Source organism: Episyrphus balteatus, chromosome 2 (assembly GCF_945859705.1).
Source record: "Episyrphus balteatus chromosome 2, idEpiBalt1.1, whole genome shotgun sequence".
In the NCBI taxonomy this organism is placed as follows: domain Eukaryota; kingdom Metazoa; phylum Arthropoda; class Insecta; order Diptera; family Syrphidae; genus Episyrphus; species Episyrphus balteatus.
Window position 1 is genome coordinate 79,911,142 of NC_079135.1, and position 20,973 is coordinate 79,932,114.

The 20,973-nt window shown below is 30.4% G+C and overlaps 1 protein-coding gene across 5 annotated transcripts in view; it reads left to right on the top strand.

Annotated features, from left to right (window-relative positions):
• The window catches only part of LOC129909918 (partitioning defective 3 homolog B), a 103,204-nt gene that overhangs the window by 75,940 nt on the left and 6,291 nt on the right, over positions 1–20,973 (top strand). For 3 of the 5 annotated variants that reach the window (XM_055987086.1, XM_055987087.1, XM_055987085.1), the window contains 2 exons: positions 19,267–20,685; positions 20,748–20,939. In XM_055987086.1, coding sequence (XP_055843061.1) covers positions 19,267–20,685; positions 20,748–20,939 — 1,611 coding nt within the window. Of the gene's footprint in view, positions 1–15,091; positions 15,466–19,266; positions 20,686–20,747; positions 20,940–20,973 lie in introns of all 5 variants that reach the window. The other 2 variants (XM_055987083.1, XM_055987084.1) reach the window with 1 other exon arrangement.

Sequence of the window (20,973 nt, forward strand, 5' to 3'; positions counted from 1 at the left end):
AATATTACTTCTTTTTTTCTTAATTAATAATGCTTAAAAGTAACATAAAATCCTTAAGTTCTACTATTTCTTCCCCCTAAGTTATGTTAAACTTAGAGGAATTTATGACACAATTTGAAGTTCTTGCAAACCGCTATGAAGAACTTAAGGGTTTATGTTTCACATAAATATTTAAGACTCGTTTCAGCAAATGGGCCTTAGTATTGTTTTGCTATAAAAATAAAAATTATTTTCAGTAGTAAGGTAGATTTATACCAAAACTCTGTAAATTGTACAATATAGTTCAAGAAAAGATAAATGTAAAAATATTCTGCTACAAAAAAGCACTTTTATGTTAGTTTACTTGTAGATTTTATGAGCTGGCTTTATAAAAAATTTAAAAAAAAATTTTATATTGGGGAAGAGCCGACATTTAGTGCAAAATTTTGTTAAATGCAGTTTTATTTCAATCGCTTTGAATTTTACTTTTTCGGACTTCTCCATCATCGTAATATTAGTTTTGATTAACCGTCCAATTTGTTTTTGACACGAAACCAATACTTGCCCTATAGAGCAAGTAAAAAGAGTTAGCGGTTGTCTATTCATAGATTTATGTCAGCTTCTCTGTACTATACATGTAGTTTTTTTTTTTTACAATTTCGACTATTTGACCTTACATTCGCTTTATTATTATAGTTGAATTATAGAATGTAATAATGAGAAAACGATTAATTCGACCCCTGGTTTAGTTCATTTCTGCAAACCATTAACCTGTACGCATAAAAATTCATTGCAAAACAGCAACGGTAAATACACTTTTACCTCGGTAAAATCCTTTGATTAAAACTATAAGTTCTTTCAAAGTCCCACTTCAAAAGAAAACTGTTTTTATTTTGAAACCCTGTTTTAGTTAATTTTTTTACTACTGACCACGATAAGTTCCTTTGAATATTGTTAAAAATTATTTATTTTACTGAAAATCAGGCTTGAAACGATAACCATTATTTTGAAAGCCTGTCTTAATAAATTTGCTTACAAACTAAGCTTAGTTAAAATTTTTATAAAGCGAGAGTGTTTCTTCTGTCGTACAAATTGACATCTATGTAAAGATGGTAGAAAAGGTATAATTTTTTTTGATACAAACCATCTTCATATTAATACCTTTCAAAGAAACAAAAAATTACCAAAATCGGACCAGCCAAACGCGAGTTTATCGGCCACACACACTTAACGAACTCTCTTTTATATATAAGATTTATTTGAGAAAAAAGAGAGAATACCGCTGAAAAAATGATGCGTTGATACCAAAATGGACAAAAATTAGGTATATCAATATGAGTTAACTTACTTTTATGAATTCCAACCATCTGCAAATGCAAAAATTCACTTAAAAAAATTTTGAGAGAATGTTTACCCTTTTGTTTTTTTTCCAACACTAATTTTGACACACATACGTTCACAAAACACAAACACATTCACTAAAATTATTCCATTTATTAATTTAAACGCAAATTTTATTTGACTTTCACTGTTTTTACCTTTTTTCATTAATTTAAAGGCATTCTTAACAATTTTTTTGCTAAAATTTCTCAAAAACAAATAAAAACTAACTGACTTTTTTATCGATTTGACAAATTAATTTGAAGTTCTCAGGGATTTCTCGCATGAAAGTAAATCATTGCTAGGTCGAACATAAATATTTTTTAGAAACTTAGAATAAGCTAAGTAAAACATACGAGCTATGTTCGGCCTAGCTAAGATTAAAATTTAGGACTAGTTTCAGCAAATGGGCCTTAAAAACTAAAATATTTGGGTTTTCAAACTCTTTTTTTTCTTTCCGATTCTTCCCGATAGAAAATTAAACGTGAAAGATTATCCGAAAAATATAAAAACCAAAAAAATTGGAATAATTTTTCTTCTCAAATTCGGGTACCGTGAATACAAAAATCTTCCGATCGGAACTTTTCTCCGATCGGATATTTTTCCGATCGGCTACCATCATAGGTCTGATATAAAACAAATTAAATTCAAGTGCCTTTTAAAATAAAAAAAAAAAAAAAAAACAAAATTGTTTACATCTTCTTAGGCCCAATTTATTCACTTTCCATTATATTTAAAGTTACCCCTAAAAAAGAGAAATCGCATACAAAATCTTAAAATTTGTATGCGATTTTTTTATTTTTGTTTTTTCTTCTAACAAAAGAAACAACAGCTTAGAGAAATGGCTTTTTTTTTGCATGAAAAGTTCTATATCCTTCAACTTGAACACAAACTTCTGTTGGAGCCTTTTCTTTTCATCTTATGGCAAAACTATTATAAAAAGTTTGAGATTGCATATTTTATAATTAATTTCAATATTTTGACAACTGCAAACTTAAATTATGTTTCTTAAATAGCATAGATAAATTTAATTTAAAAAACATTAAATAAAACAAGTTTTGAAATTGGTCAAACATATTATGATTTTAAGATTTTAAACATACGCCAGTTTGATCCAAAAAAATGCAATACAAAAAAAAAAACACAATGTTAAAACAAAATGATTAGGATACAACCAAATGAACCGCACTGTAATGAAACTTTTTTTCAGAAAAGCCAATATCAAATGAAATACGATTACCTATGTTAGTATATTATAGTAAGTCATTGATATTGATTTTCAAATAGACGTCTTTCGTTTCACTATATGACAAAAAAAAAAATAACCTAAAGAAGTAACTTGCTAGTATTAATTTAATAAATCATTTTGCGTAGTTAAAGTAAAGTATCATTTTCATAATGAAAAAGTGGAAACATAACTATGTACCGATATCGAATACAATTTACACTTCATGTAGAAAGTGTAACAGAATATTCTACGTCTTAGATAATTATAAATCTTTTCATCATATCATATTTCATTAAATTTATTTTTAAAATATTAAACTTTCTATGCCAGTCAGCCTTGCTAAAGGTTTTTAATAAGTTTAGCTAGATTTGATAAAAAGAAAACATAAAACTAAATGTCATAAAGTTTAAATTCCATGTTATTTGTTGATCTAAGTCAATGAAGCGATATTAATTTATTTATGAATATATTTAACCATAAAAGAGGATAAATAGTTTTATCATTATCACTTTTCAGTTTGTTACACTTGAGACAAGATAAGTTTATGATATAATCCCTTTGTATGAGGGCAACAACCTTTCATGCAAACATAAACATAATTCCCTAATTTAGGCCACAAAATTGCTTCGGTCCACCTATATATTTTTTTTGGACACAAAAGAATTTCAAGAAATTTGGTTTCTACTGAAAAAAAAAATGTTTAAACCGCAACCCAAGACAAGTAAATTGGGTGATGAACGAAAGGACTCTTAAACAAATCGCAATCACAATCAATTTCATTTTAATGATAATAACTATGTGAGTCAGCAAAAACAACCAAACATTCGCTCGGAGCAAAGAAACATCTAAAAAGCAGTGCCGGAATATGATCATGAAAGTATACAAAAGAACCTCGAAGAGGCCCTGTAAATTATTTTAATTTAATAAAAGTCGAAACATAATTTATATTTTTCAATCTTCAGATTAGTAAAAGCGTTATTAGGTGTAAGGTACATTGATCCAAGTATGAAACTTTATATGCAATTTGTAAACTTAAAAGCAAATCATATTTTTTAGCCTTACGTTTTTATTTAAATCGTAATCCAGCCCTGAATAAAAGGTAGCATTTTTCGAAGAAAGAAAGAAAAAAATATACAATTGTATAAATATTCAAGCCGTTTGTTGTCTTCTCGTTTATCTTAAATATATGAAACCAAATGTTCTTACCAAAAAAGTTGAAAAAGGCTTTTGGCTTTTTTTCTTTTCAGCACAAATTTATCACAGTATCTTTACTTTGGCTTTTGTATAAAACAAAAATTATTATTATTGTTATTATTCTTTGAATAAATTAACAATATTTTTTTGAGGGCTTGTTAATTTGCATCATTCGTGACCTGACGCTGCCTTGACATTCACAAGATACAAACACACTTCGTCATATTTAACTACCCGATGTGTGATAGAGGAGAGTATTAATTTCAAGAGTTGACTTAAGTAAAACAGTTAATTATTGAGAAGCCTTAAATGTGAGTTTAAATTACACACAAGTTGTATTTTTAATTAAAATGTGTTTAGCAGATTAGGCAAATGCTCTTAAATATTGACTGTTGTCAATCGATTTTACAGTATTTAGTGAAGGTATTAAATTTCAAACAGTAACTGTTAACCTTGAATTTATATTGTTCAAAGGGTTGTGCCAAGCAGCATTAAACACCTCTAAACGTTAGAACTCGCCTCATTGTTGGAGGCAGACTCTTTGACAATGTTTAGAGGTAGTGTAAAGTTTGTAATTGTGACACTCGCATCCAGGTTCAATGTTGAACTTCTTTTATCTTGAGCTCTATCTAAGGTTTTTGATAGTATTAACCCTCTGTAGGCACACAAAAAAGTTGTGTCGTGATAGGCACACGGGTGCGAATTTGGTTTATACTTTTTCATGTCGCTAGAACTTTTTTCGGTAACAATATTTTATAGAGAATCAAGTATGAAATTGGTGTAGAATATTCCGAGGAATTCGAATATTGTATTCACAATTCCGAAAAAAAAATATTTTCACCCTCATAAAGAGACTTTTTTGTGACCACTCGATAAATATCGTTCCTCGCAATTGTTGCCAACCCAAAAATCACATGTCATAGCTTAACATAACTTTAGAATTCGTAACTCTAGTTTTTCGTAACTTCGGTTTCGCGTAACTTTGACGCTCGTAACTCTGTCGCCCGTAACTCTGGTATTCGTAACTTCGTCGGTTTCCCTTAATTTATTAATAAATAAAATTTTTCAATTTTTTCTGAATAGGTCAAGTAAAAATTGAATTGTTTAAATTTTGTGTCTACAAAGTTAATTTTTATCAAATCAATTTATTTGGAGTTGAATTTAGCAAAACGACTCTTTGTTATCATTATCTGGTTTGATTTTATCAAATCAGCTACTCTAAGTGCATGAACAATTAACGCTTAAATATATCGGAAGCTATTTTTTCTTGCAATGAGTTCATTGTCATTAAAGTGCCTTGTTTATTTAAATTACTTGCAAGTATTTGTATACCATTGAAAAAAAGTTGAATGTTGAAAGTTGAATGGCATTTTTCTACCATTTTTTTTAAAGTTCAGTAACACTAAGGGCCGGTTTGTTGACACTCGATTAATTTACCCAACAATTAACCAATTAAAAATACATATAAATTAAAAGCGATGTTTGTATATTTTGCAACATCTTTAAACAATTTATATTTATGTGATATTTAACTTTTTCGGACCTCATATTTTCCTTTAGAGAAAAAAGCGTTTTGAGCTAGCATTGTGTTGGATGTTTACTGATATTGTTCGAAACTGTTTGCTTTTAAGTGATGAATCTTTGATGGCTGTTGCATGGCGTCTTCTTGTTTTCAGTAAGAACAAGAATTATGAAAAAAAAAACTCTCAAAGCGTGTTAGTTATTGTTTTTTTGTTTTTCCATGATACTCTGATATTTCTCAAGACACTGATCCGCTCTATTCTATGGTGTTGTTACTATTTCCTCAGCTAAAAGACTAAATACACTGGTCTGCAAGGAAATCCTTTTTTAAATAAAACTTTACTTTTCTAAAAAAATTTGGTATGCTGATTCCGAATCCGAAGTCCGAATTGACCTTGCACGTCACGTTTTTCAGATATTTCCGTTAGAAAATCTCAAAAACCCATTTTTTTTGCTGTTTTCGAAGAAATATTTTGGCATAATGTAATCTTTTTCAATTAAAATTGTTACGGTTTATGAAAGAACTTATTTTTTTCTTTCAAATTCAGTTTCAATCTTCTCAATATCTTTTTTCTTCTCCGAGATATCTTAATTTAAGTAAGTTCAGGAGGTTTGGCATATCTTACCATAAAGAAACTGATCTCTAAAAATTAATATATCTTTCTCCCTAGAACAAAAGTATACTTTTCTAATACTTTTTGAATCCGAACTGAAAAAATTTTAATCAGCTCTGGTTTTTGAGATATAGTAGTTTTTTTGAGATTTCCAAAAAAAAAAACTTGATTTTGTGATACTTAATGCGAATATTTCAAAATCCTAACGTGATAGAATTTTTTTGACTTCGGATTCTAACTCAGAACATCAAAAACTATAAGAAAAGTATACTTTTGTTTCTAGGAGAAACAAATCTAAAGCTTTACAAGGCAGTTTATCGAATGGTTTATTACAAATAAGATATTTCTAAATAGAAAAATAGTATATAAAATTACAAAACACGTAAAAATTTTGTTTAATGTATTTTATTATGTTTTTTTTTACATATTTGTCTTTTTAAATATAATGGACGTTGATATTTTACATTTTCCTTAATTAAGGTGTTTTTGTTCAATAAATCGGGAGTACCAATTTTCAGAACTTGCACGCACCTACTTAGACTGTTTTTAGAATAAATATGTTAATAAATTTTATTATATCAATCCTCCCACAATTTCTGTTTTGAAAAAAATTATTCGCCCTTACCTTCAGATACGAACATGAACATTTCTAAGCTCTGTCCAAGTTTCATGCTTACGAATAAATTCAATGTAAATGATGCATTTTTAACAGTTAACGGTCAGTATCTTTGTGAAAGGCTTTTTTTTGTAATACTTTTCTGCTCGCATTCCAATCAAACAGGTCGTCATTTTTACTGCGACCGATGCACATAGGGGTATTTAGTCAATTTAGGCGGACAAAACACGAAATTTAAAACTGATCCAAACGTAAAAAATCAACATCCTACTAAAAGTAGATTACTTGCTTAGCGTTTTCTTATAGTTTTAAAATTGATTATCACTTCAGGTGACTAACAGCAGCGGTCTGGAGTTCAAAGTTTTCAGCCCAAAGATAAAATTAATTTTTTTTTTGTAATTTACCGTCTGTGCTTAAGTAAGTACTTTTTTTTTAAGTGGATTTAGAAAAAAGTTTTTATGGAATATTGATAAGGAGATACGAAACTGTCTACTAGATGTTGTATCTAAATGTTGTATTACTTTATAAATAAAAAAGTTATATGTTGAATCTTAATATAAATTAATCGTAAAAAAAGTAAATTTCTGTGTTGGTAAGGAGATAAGTTATACAATTTCACATTATTGTGTGATAAAATTTTATGTTTTCTAAAGGTTAAACTTTTATCTAATTGAATCTGTAAAAAATAGGTGCAACTAAGTGCAACTTCGACACATTTGCCCTTCTTAAAGGTTTTAGGTTTTGAAAAATGGTTACCTTGTATTCAGCATCCATATTTTAAGTTTTTTTAAAGATTCAACTTTTTGAATTACAGAATCTGAATCCTTATGATTTTTCCTAAATTTTAAGACCTTTATCTTGGCGATACCATTAATAGAACTCCATTTATAAGCGTTTTAACAAACCATTGAGATCCATTCTTGACACTTTTTTGTTTGATCAAAAAGTGGTTTAGGAAGAAAAATGTTTTCATTGAAATCAACACTTAAAACACTTTATTCCAGTACTAAATACCTTGTTGATGAAGATAAACCGGAAAAATAATTTTGTCCGCCTAAAATTGGTAAATACCCCTATGTGCGATGTGATGATGGCAAGATCAGTTACCGCCTTGTCTCACAACATCATCCAAATTGGACATAAACAACAAACTTTACGTTGAGGCCACAGCAGCTGCTGTACACTTGTCTTATTAAGGTAATTTCACACCACAACTCAACACCAAATCTTTAAAGTAAAAAAAAAAAAATAAAAAAAAAATAAAAAAAAAAAAACGCAACTATGTATACACGCAAATTGTTGTTGCAGATTTCAATCACAACTAAATAACAGTAGGCCTTGTACTCGGTTGAACTTTTTTTTTAACCTTATTTTTTTTCTCTTTTGATGCCATCAGCTAGAAGAAAATGATTACATCCATTTTTTTTATTTGCATGTAAACTATTCCAATTTTCCGTGGAGGCGTATACGCAAACCCCCATTCAGATAGTTCCCGCCCGTCGTCTGTTGGTCGTCGTCCATATCAGACAACGGATGTAAATCTGAGTTCTTCCATTATTATCACCTGCATTTTTGTGTTCTTGTGATGAGACGACAAGACACACTATACACACACTAAAGTAACTTGAGAGCGATCGTCGTTCAAAGTGTTTTCCGTAATCGTACACCCAGGGTCCATTGTTGTTTGCCAAGATAATATTATATGTTGTTATCTGATTCAGAAGGAGCACTTACATGTCCTCCAATGCATCACTATAGCATTAGCATAAAATTAAATAAATAAGCTTGAGATATTGTGAGAGAAGTTGAAGAAGAAGAAGAACCCTTTTTTGTTCATTCGACAACGACTATCAATTTTCTTTTCTCCCTCTGTGCTCCGTGTTAGAAGAATTTCAACATCGACAAGTATAGCCTTATTCTTGAAAATTGCAATTGAACGGAAGCAGAGTGTCCGTTCGTTGGCATCTTGATGATATGACGTAAAATAAGTGTTCTCGAAGCATGTTTGTTTGGTTGAGGGAGAAAAACGGTTTAATACAGGAGCTCATTTTTAAATTTTAAGTTTTCGAGGCGCTTCAGTTTTATAATATCCTGTTCGATATGTCTCAAAGGTCGGTAATTGATATTTTCAATTTATGAATTGTATGTTGTATAATTACTGGCCCCTATTTTACATGCAGTATTTCTGGAAAGCGTCTTTGTCAAAAATGGAAATTTTTAAAATTGACAGAAGACAGAAAGAAGAAGATTCGAAGACTTTTGAAACCATTCTATTTTTGTTGCCGAGCATGGCATTTTATTTTAAATCAATCTTATTTGTGAAAAAAACCTTACCGTGGGTCTAATGCTTTGATAATTTACACAAAACGCTACTTACGTTGACGAAGGTCTTTACATTTGGACAAGATACAAAAAAAAAACATTCATAAAGGATAAAGAAATGTGTAACACCAAATACGTCTCTGAAGTAATGAGACCTGTATCATAACTAAACCGGTTCAAAATTCTTAACCTTACAAACAAAACAAGATGAATAAGTTTAATGCAATTTTTTCTTTAAACTCAACTTGTAGGTACACTGAACAAAGCAAAATATTATTAGTCCAATAAAAATAGAAAATTTTGTAACAAGATGATTTTGGTAATTGGTTTGTTTTGGGGTAGTTTATAATTTGTGAAAAGTTCTGAAATCTCCTCCGTTCGTTTGTCCCATTATAGGGAGTCACATAAACATATATTTTAAAATCAGTAGGTTTGTTCTACAAACTTGAAGCTGAGCTTATTTAACAAAAAATGGTCATAATGTTTTCTTGTATTATTCACCGTTTGAAATTATAAATACTTCCGAAAATATTCTTGAAGAACTTAAATACATAATGTAAACGTTTTCTACTGTATTCGAAACCTGAAAAAAACCTATTTTCCCAAAAATGCTTATAAAAATTTAATTCAAATAATATTATTATGTTCATTTATTGGAACTACGGTGTATTTTTTTCAAAATAACATTATGTTATTTTCAAAAATAACATTTTTGGATTTTTTTTTTTAAGAATCAAGTTTTTTAAAACAGGTAAATTAGTATTGATAAATTATTTTAATGGTTCTAAATGCAACAACAATAATTTGTTTGTGTTGTCAACAAGTTCTGTAATCTGTAGTTCTTGTCATTAATGAAAACTTTTACTTTTCAATCACAAAAAAAATAAATTGCACGACTGGGGTCGCACGTACTTGCTCTTATGGTAAAAGTTACTCTAATGTTAAGGCTTTTCAAAATAAAGGAAAATTTAAAATTTGATATATTCACGGAATTTCATAAGTATGCCATTTTATTTCTTGTATAAAAAGGAATTTTTCGAAAAAAATTTTCGTTTTTTAAAAAAATAATTTTTTATATATAAAAATTTTTTAACATTTTTCAAAAAAAAAGTTGGCATGCCATTTTGAAGAAATAATTAATTTACACTTAAAAACGGGACTTCAAAATTTTTTTCCAACCCGTTTCCAAAAAAATTATCTTTCAAAAAAAAATTTTGAAATATTTTTAAAAAATTCAAAAATGTGTTTTTTGAAAAATTTAAATTTTTTTTAAATAACGATAGTTTAATCGTTTCTGTACATATTTTGGTCGAAATATGTTTTGTCGTTTACGAAAAATTCATAAATAAAAAAAAACCGTTCTATGGCAGGTACCGTTAATAACGATTCAAAAAATATTTTTTTTATTTCCAAAAGAAGCTTTTATGTGCTACACTACACAAATTTTAATCAAAATCGTTAATGCCGTTTTTTAAAAAATAAACTTTTCCATTTCCGTTATATGACAGGTACCGTTAGTTTTGGTCCTAAAAGAAAATTTTCAATTTGTCCTCTAGGGAATCACCCAAAACTGTTAACTACCAAGTTTGAAGGAAATCGCTCCATTAGTTTAGGCGGTAGCTCGAGGTACACACAGACAGACAGACAGAATTGCCGGACCCACTTTTTTGGCATTCTCCATATCCATATCGTAAAGTCATGTAAAATTGTTATCTCGAGTTCGATTTTTTTTACGAATCCTTAACTTGCCCTATAGTACCTATATCGCAAGTAGAAATTGTAGATATATGACAAAGTTATGTAATGGTCTGATCCACAAGTTTGACCTTACCACTTCTTATAAAAAAGGAACCGCTATCAAGTTAGTTTGCAAAATCTAGCTTTTCGCATCTACATCGTCCATCAAATTAACGGAACGCGCTGGCAAAAAGTTATTTTTTTATTGTTTTTTTTTTTATCTATTTACCTGCTTTCTTGGAAATTAACTCATAATTTGATCGATTACACATCATTTTCAACAAAATTTAATTCCAGAATTTGTTTCTTGGGAGAAATACAATTATGACAAAAAAAAGTGAAATTCGGCTTTATTCAATTTCAATTTTACTCAAACCTACATACCACGGAAAACTCGATTTAAAGTTTGTTAAATATCTCAATAAAATAAATTAATGGAAAAGATGTTCAAATTTTGTTCAGTGTATTTTGCATATTTGCCTCGAGAAGATCAAATATCATTTGCGTTTTAAGAAGTTTTTTAGTTTATTTTTTAGTTTCTTATGCAGGTACATTCTGTTGATTTGAAGAAATCTCGGTGATTATATTGTTGTTGAATTGCGAAAGCGTGCAAATTATAGAGAACTACACTATAATAGTTGCAATTATCACTCTAAAGAATAGCAAGACAAAAAGAAACAAAAAAAAAACATAAATGACATTTCCGTAAGATCACTTTACAGAGAATATTCTTCCATAGAATTTGCCATTTTCATTCAATTTTAAAATTTTGTTGAAAGGTTAGTGATTGTAAAATTTTTCAATATTGACAGTTTTATCTGAAAAATAGTTTCTGATAAGCTGGATAATTTCGTAAGTGACAACTTTTGTAATAAATTTCATAAGTTGATTAGGTTTTTAGGTTCATCTTATCTGGTAATAATTTGTATTTTTTAGTTTTGTTTTTAGAAATAAGAACTGCAAAAATATGGCCAACGAATTGTATTTGGTTTTGCAGTGAATCATAATATCCACTTAATTCTCAACAAAAGAGGAATATTTGCTTTGTTTTAACACACTGAATACGTAAACTAGGTTTAAATGGCTCTTCAATTCAAACCTCCTGAAAAAAAAACTAAAACTTTAAAAGCAAATAATAACATTCATGCCACTAAATCGTGGATATAATCTTATCGATTTTTTCCTCACTTGTTCTCTTAGCGTGTATATCGTAAATAATATCTGAAATGAGTTTAGTATTTTGAACAATCCCCTTACCTTATGGCTGTTTTTTTTTATTTTTACAAAGCTAAAAACACTTGAATAAACATATTTTTCGTTGACACAACTTTCAATTTCGTTTAAAATCGAGTGATGACGATAACGATAAACTAAATGAGAATGTAGGTTAAACAACTTTGTATTCTCAAAGCCTACTTTTAAACTTGATTACCTTGTAATAATATTTTGAACTTTATTTTGAATTGCACTAATTCTATGTACTAAATTGTAAAAAAAAAAAAAAATAAAAACAGATAGCTATTAATTTTAAATGCCTCTTTTTTTTAATATCTGAACCAAATTCAAGAAAAAAAAAATTATTATATCTTGGACTTTGTTTATTTAATTGCTCTATACTATCTGTCTGATTTATTTAATTTGCTTGAATTGAAAAAAAAAAAATAATAAACATAAAACAAAAAGAAAAACCGCTGAATGTTGACTTGAGCTCAAAATCAACTCACTCGACCTGTTGTAATGGCAATGGTCAAATGCAGCACACTCTCAACTAATAATGCAATGAAAACGGTTTGTGCCACTTGTTGGATCAACTGGCTTTTGGCTTTTCCTTTATAATAATATTTACAAATTATAGTGATGATAGATTGCAAGTTGTTGATGTTGCATGTTGTATATACTAGTAAGTTACTACCTACCACAGCAAACCTGGCAATATGAGGAAACAATATTTACTACAATTATAACGGTCATTTTTGATATTAAATTAAAGTTTCAATCCTGCTGCGAGGAATATTAATTTGCCTTTCATTTTTTTTTTTTTAATTTAATGTAGTACCTGGATTGGAAATTAAAAAGTTTGAATTAATTGTGATTTCATTAAGATAAAATAAAAAAAAAAAACAATATATAGAATAACTTAGCAAACGTTAGGGTGATTTGCATAAGATGCAGTAAAAAGCCAGACCATATAAGTTGGTACGGAAAAAAAAAAGATTTAATGGCACGAAAGTTTATTTACTCCCAAGAAGGCGGAAGGAATAATTTTCTTAAAAGCACACACGAAAAAATTTTTTGTGAAAACTTTGAAAACCGTGGTAAAAACTACATTTCTTATAATAAATCTTTATATAAGAAATCAAGAGTGTTGTATTTTTTTTTATGAGATTAAATATAGAGAGTAATTGTGAAAATTTTCTTACGATTTGATGATACAGCTCAAAACGGATTGGTCTCATAAATACAAAGAACGTACTGACTTAACAAAAATAATGTAGATATAATTTTCTCTTAGTTAAATTTTACATTTACAATACAGTAAAATTTACAATACAGTAGTACAATCTTAGCATTAAAAACAAGTGCAACTAACGGCCATATTATTCACTAGTTTAAAAAATACTTCTGGATGTAAAATTGTCAAATCGTCGGCGTAAAGCAAAATTTACGCCGATGAAACGTCAAAAATAAGTCCAAATCTAAAATATGAAAATAGTTAAAAAAGACTTTTTTTTCTCTGTGTGATAGTGAATATTATGGATTTGGATTTATTTTTGACATTTCAATTTCCTTACATTCAGATGTATTTTTTAAAATAGTGAATAACTAACTAACTAGTTTTTGACTTGCATCTCTATTGCATGTAGAAAAATTTCAATGTGCTAGTAAAAAAGTTTGTCCAAGTTGGTTTTCAGTAGGCAAATTAGGCTGTCACAAAATTGCGAATCATAAAAATTAGGTTCCTCCAATATTTTGATTTTGAAAATTAATTTTTCAAAAACTTTTTCATAAAACAGCTTTTCTTTAAAACAACATAATAGACGCGGTTTTTGGTTCTACAAAAAGGTTGTTTGTTGTTAATTTTGTAATTTTTTTTCTATCCAAATTAAGTCGATTTTTTGGAAATTTTCCTTGGCGAATAGACCCCCCTCCAATTCGATCCTTTTCTTGCCTCGACTCAACGTACACGCTCTAGCTTTTTGACACTCTCCTCCTGAATCACCTTGTTTTGTACCAATGCCTCTGCTTCCAAGAAAATGTAACTGAGTTCAATTTTAAATATAGTTTTTGTTTTTTTTTATTCCATTAGATATTTAAATTTTCATTCGAATCATGGATTGCAACCTTGTTGAAATAATTTTGCTTTCATATTTACGAAAGGTTGTAAATATGAAAGCAAAATGATTCATTTATTCAAACGAGAGTTCAAAATTAATTATTTGTATCTAATTTAAATTTCCCATGTCGGTTATTTTGTGTCGGAGAATTAACAACAAAATATAAAAATTATTCACACAAAAATCAAAAGGTCAAAAGTAGGAAGATTAATTTATTCTACAAAATCATTTTTCTTTAAGGCTAACTTAATCTGTTGGTTGTGTTCTTGCAAATTGAAAACTAAATGAATATACCTCCAATCAAATTCATTTCTTGAGAAATACATTATAAGCTAGTAGATGAAACAACAAAAAAGAAAGATATAAAGATACAAAAATGCAAAAAACCAAACAACTCAAGAGTCAAGACAAGAATTTTTTCTGCTAGAAACTGGAGTAGCTAGCCACCAACATACATGTACGTACGTTCATCGTTGAATGATAACCTGTTGGGCGCACCTGTTCGTGTACATGTAGAGTTCATTTTGCACAATGTATCACATTACAGTTACAAATTTTGTTAGATTCTTATGGTATTTTCCTTTAAGTTTGTTGTATTTTGCTCTGAGATGTTCAAATCAAAAAAAGGTTAAATCTATTAATTCGTTAAGTCAAATTCAAGTTTGCATGCGAAAGTAACAGATATGTTGTGAGGTAAGCTAATAGATGGGTATAGTTATGAAACGCACTTCTTTAATGATAGTAAATAACTTAAGAACGGAATGTGTATCTTATCTTTCATTTCAAGAACTATTTTTTGTTAGGATTCATGAATATCTTCCAGTTCAATTTGTAAATTAATAGTTTTTTTTATTTATTTGAGGTGTTTTTCTTAATTTCTAGACCAAAAGTGGGGTTTTCAAAATACCTTTTTACATCAGGTTTGTCTATGAAATCTTTATAATTAAGTGCGATCTAAAAAAATTATAAAAATAAAAAAATAACAAAACATTAGACCGTTTTCCTAAGCATTTTGTATCCAAATTTGGCTCCTCCTTGGGAAATAAAAGTCACCCAGATAGTTTAATACCATTCTTCTTCAGCTCATTAACTTTTCTTCAAAATTGTTCAACTACTTACCTAAAAAAAATTAAATCAAAATAAATAATAATCCCTTTCCTATTAGATGAAGTACCTACCTTCATAAAATTATAAAAACAAAAAAATGAAAACATTAAGTGAATAATGAATTGAGCATCTGCTCAACTATCTACAGTTTAGTGCTTTACCAAAGATTATGTTAAGTTCATCTGAATAAATTTAAAAATTTAATAAAAATTCATAAAAAAAAAATTATCAATTGCAAAAAAAAAATTCATCGATATGTTTGATATTCCACCAAAATGTCCGGCACTGGCAAATAAATTAACCGGGATGTTTGGCTGGCGGCACACATACAAAGTGTCCCAAAAACATGAGGGCATAACACATAAGTATTTACAAAAGTCATATTCGTTAACATTGCCACGGAGGCCAGCTTCGCCGTTTTCATGTGAAAAGGTAAACATAAATTAATATATGTTTTGTATGCATAATATTTTTAACAATTTTATTCAATATTTTAAGCTTTTAAAATTATCTAATATTTGAATACAAAATTAGCATGTATTTGTTTATTGATAAAAGCACACTATAAGAAAGTGAAATTTTAAGACAATATTTACATTTATTTGGTAAAATTCAATTTTGCAGACTGAGAGTACTGCAATGTTTCGTACAAGTTCAACTGTATCATAAATTATACAACTTTTTTAGAAAGTGTAAAAACTGGGAACGCCAGTTCTCTAAAATGCATGTTTCTAGATTGATGAAAATGTATATTTTTTGCCATCGATGACTTTATAAACAAACAAAAATAATAAATGACTCATGAGAAAAAGTCATTTCGGGAACGTTTTTTAAAATTATCAAATGTTCTTATGAAAAAAAAATATAGTCAGTCAAGTCAAATGGTGCCAGTACTTTGAATAATTTTGTTCATGTTTTCTTATAAAAAAAATATGACTTCTAAACAAAATTACAGCGATGTTAAATTTATACATCAGGAGCATGTTTTTTAATCACTCTACATCAACGAATTAAAAAATGAATAGCTGACTCCATTGAAACTTATTTATGGTCGATATTTTACAGATGTCTTTAAAAATACTTCGAAAAGTCCAACGGGTATTGTATGCACCTATTGATGCTTAAAGTCGTTGATGCAGTTGATGTAGTTCGATTAGCAACAGGCCTCATAAAAATCCTATCTATTCCGAACAGTCCAGAATATGCTTAATAAACAGAATTTATACACAACCGAATATTAGCCAATAACATGCTAGGAACATTTCTTTACCTAGTTAACAAATTATGGTAACACCTAAGATACACCTGATTAACTTTATGTGCCGTCACACAATTGAGTTACCAGTTTTGTCGTCACCAGTTATATAACGGTAATAAACAAAAAAAAAATATGAGCCGAAAACTCATTTAATTCACCGGCGCCTACGGCGCTTTTAAAAATATCCACACAATGTCAACTGGCATACCTAGTAAAACTAGTTTCTTAATCAAAAAAAAAAAAGAATGGCATTAATTAGGTTTTGCCTTTGATTACCATGATCATAAAGTTTAACGCTTCTAAATAGAAAAAAATAAACAATTAAATAACCGCTTCATTCGCCTAAGAATTCTTCTTTATTTTTACCATCACACACTTTGCCACTTTACGCATTACTTTTGCTTGCTGTTTTCTTTTTTTGTCGCAATGAAGTTTGTAGTCTCATACTCATATTGAACAATTTTTATCGATAAATTAAATTATTTAATCGTTGGCGATCGAAAGCATAAGCAAATACTTGCTATACCATACCTGTTTACTACCTTGACGTCACAACTCCACAATACAACTCAATCAATCGGTGTGTGATGCGTTTTCTTTTGGCGAGGCTAATAACCTTCGGTTTTATTCACATGGCGTATACATAGTTGATAGTGCCATCTTTCATAGCCATTGTATTCGAAAAAAAAAAATTTTTATTCAAATACAGAAAAAAAAGCATTTCCTGTTGTGCAATGTTAGATGACAAACAGGTTGCTTTTTTTTGTGAAAGCCTGTGTATTTTTAACGCTCTTTTGGTTCATTCGACCGGAATGACAAAAATAGGAATAAACAAATAAAAACTATTTGTGTGAACACGATGACAACGATAACCTCAGAGAAACCACCGATTTGGTTTGGCCTAGTTATTTGCACTTGAAATTTTTTTTTGAATACAAGATAGATATGTAGATGTTGGTCATCTCATCGGTATCGAAGTTCATGTCGCAGTTGCCAATTTAACAAAAAATTTACATTAATTAGCGAAAAAAATCAATTAAACTGACATTAAATTTAAATTTCTTTTTGTATATCAGTAGTAAACAAATTACAAAAACTTTAACTATTAATTTATTCAATTGAAGTTGCATTCAGTCAAAATTTAAATGATAATTTTGGATCTTGTTTGCTAAATGTTTTTCACTTTATCTGGCCAATTATAGACACAGTTCAAAAAAAAAAGTAAAATTAAAAAATTAGGAAAAAATATACATTGATGTTAACATCGATGTTTCTTAAGCATTATACTTGTTGAGAATAACCCCTAGAATACAATGATGTGGCTGGAGCTTGTAGTAAAAGTTGAAGATCTGTCAATTTTTATATTAGCTGCATGCCTGATTTCCAGAGCTTTTGCTATGTTTTTGCAGTTCTCCCAGCTACATCTACAACATTGCATTCAGCATTAGAACTGAATTGTAAACCAAGCTTTTTCCAATACACTCAATTTTGTTCTTTGCATTTTAATTTCGTAAAGGAGTATGTATACAAGAAATTAATATGATAGCTTCTGTTAAATCAAATAAGATCTTTGGAAAATTTGACCCTGCCTGCCACTGGCCATTTTGAAAAAGGCGAACCAAAAACAGCTTTCGACCAAATCGCATTTTAAACTAGTTTTAAGATGAATACTGAATATAGATAAATAAATAGGTAATATGTATACTTAAAGCTATTTCCTACATTTAATGTCTTGACTTTTTTTCTATAGCAAAACCTTTAACCTCTACTCCGACATTTCCATTCGAGTAAATATGTATTTCAATATTACAGATCACCAAGTTGAGTTAATATAGGTTGGCTCTTCTGCAACTGTGAAAATTTCTACACTGTTATTTTTTCAATTTTTCACTATTTTTTTTTTTTTAGACATGAGACAATTTTTCCTTAACAGTTCCTATTTTCAAAGTAACAACCCTATTTATCTATTTTTTCATTTCTAGCCTAAAAGGTTAGTACATACTCGGTGAAGCAAGTCGTGAAATGATTCCATATATTTTTTTTTTTTTTTTGGTCACTCGTAAAAGTTCTTGTGGACCTTTTCGTTTGGAAAAAAAATTGGAGAGTTTTGCTTCACGACGTGAAGTTGTTCACGTGCAAAATGTACGGGTGAGTTTAGCTTGCCCAATGTTTATTACTCGTAGTTGATAGAGTCAGTGGAATCACTCCAGCATCAGCAGGCGGAAACGCGAAGCAAAAATTCACTTACGTATAATGTCATATTATATTCATAGGACTAGAAACAACCCATTATGCAACAATTCTGTTTGTTACCATTGTTTTCAAACATCTTTAATAATATTTTCACTTTGATAAAAAAAGTGTCCTCATTTTCGCCTGCGAAATAGTGGTCACCGTAGGTACACCCGAAAAATCTTTTTATGATCGCGACTTGGCACAAAAAAAACACCCTGAAAAATTATAAAATCAGAGAAATTAGACAAAAACTCTCCCAACAACAATCATTTTGGTTGGATTGGGATCTAGAACTGCAGTAAAGCATTCATCTTCCTAGTGAGAGAGATCGCACTTACACAATACACATTAATAAGTTGTAAACCTTAATCAACAAAAGCTACTTTTTAATCTAAAGAAAGATTAATGAACGTTCATATTTTTCAATTTCCATTTTCAACAGTAAAAATGCGTCGCGTGTCTCTCAAAATAAGAAAAACAAAATTAATTATTTATGCGACAGAACCTTATAATGTGTGGGCGGCGTAATTCGCTTCCTTTTTAAACTTTTTAAAGATTCCATTGAATTTAAATAAGAAACAAACAAAACAAACTCTGAATAATTATAAATTAAATATATAATTTCCAATGCACATCACGCGCATAAAATTAAATTGAAAATTGCTACTTCTTTTTTTTTTTTTCTTTACTCTTTACTAACCTGCCTTATTTGTTTTTCTTTTGTGTTTCTTTCTATTTAGGAACCAGACTCTTGGGTAGCTGTCCATCATTTACAAACACAATCAGGAATTCTTGACCCCGATGACTGTTTACGGGATGTCGCTGATGACCGCGAACAAATTTTGGCCAGTTTCGAAGACTCTGGCCCCGATCCTGGTGTTCCGCAGGGTGGAGGTGACGGTGCCAGCGGAAGTTCATCCGTCGGCACCGGTAGTCCCGACATTTTCCGCGATCCAACAAACACAGACGCTACAACGGGCAGCCATGCAAATGCATCAGTGCCTCACATTGAGGTAACCAGTACGACAGTATGTCCGATGAACGGATTGGGTTTGCAAGTGCGGCGCAGTAGTGATCCAAATTTATTGGCGTCACTTAAGAATCAATCAGAAGCGAATAAGCGTTGGTCGGCGGCAGCTCCAGCTTGTCGGGACGATTCACCTGATCGAATAATGGACAAAGTCGTCTATTTATCACCACAGTGGGAGGAGGAGGATGATCTGACACATCAGTCGGCGCAGCCACAACAGAATTTTGCCCGATCGGGCAGACTGTCGATGCAGTTTTTGGGTGATGGCAATGGGTATAAATGGATGGAAGCGGCCGAGAAACTTCAAACACAGTCGTACTCAACCAAGTCGCTTCCTAGAGAAACTGGAAAACGAAAAGAACCTCTGGGCCAGGCTTACGAATCCATCAGAGAGAAAGATGGAGAAATGCTACTCATCATCAACGAATATGGCGGTCCTCTTGGTCTAACTGCATTGCCTGATAGTGAGAATGGTGGTCTTATAGTGCAGCATGTTGAACTAGGAAGCAGGGCTGAGCGAGGTCGACTACGAAGAGGCGATCGAATATTAGAAATAAATGGAACTAAACTTGTCGGCCTCAGCGAAGGTAAAGTCCAAGATCACCTGCGAAGGTCCTTGGAATCATCTGAGTTGAGAGTACGTGTCATTCGTGGTGATAAGCTCGGCAAGCCAAGTAGGCGAGATTCAAAAGTAGCCGAGATGATTGAAGCAGAGGAGAAAGCTTCTTCGGCAGGCACCAAAGTTGCAACGGTTTCGCCAACAAGGAAATCCCATACAGCTCCTGTAGGGACATCGTTTCAAACCGCCAACACTCGTAAGCTGGGTCGAAAAATTGAAATTGTACTTAAAAAAGGACCTCACGGACTTGGTTTTAGTGTAACCACCCGCGACAATCCAGCTGGTGGACACTGTCCAATCTACATTAAGAATATTTTACCACGTGGAGCAGCCATTGAAGATGGAAGACTTAAACCTGGTGATAGACTACTAGAAGTAGACGGACTACCAATGACGGGAAAAACTCAAACTGATGTCGTGTCGATATTAAGATCAACACAGCCAGGTGCTTCTGTAAGAATTGTTGTCTCAAGACAGCAAGAGTTGGTGGAAGTTGACGAACGTGAAATTGTGAGTTAGATTTATTTCGTCGAACCACTTGAGCAAAAATAATAATCTTTATTTCTTTTTAGAACTTTTCTGAGGAAAATGAACTGGCAACAGGTACACCACCAAAACCTCCGGCTCCTGTATTCCCTAATTCTGAAGTCAAGAAATCAAGTAGTTCGAGATCATTATTTGAACAACATCAACTACAACAACAATCAAACTTAAATGAATCTCAGCACTTTATCGATGGTGGAAGTGAATCGGCAGCTTCTAGCGTAAGAATACTTTAAGGATTATTTTTGTATTTTT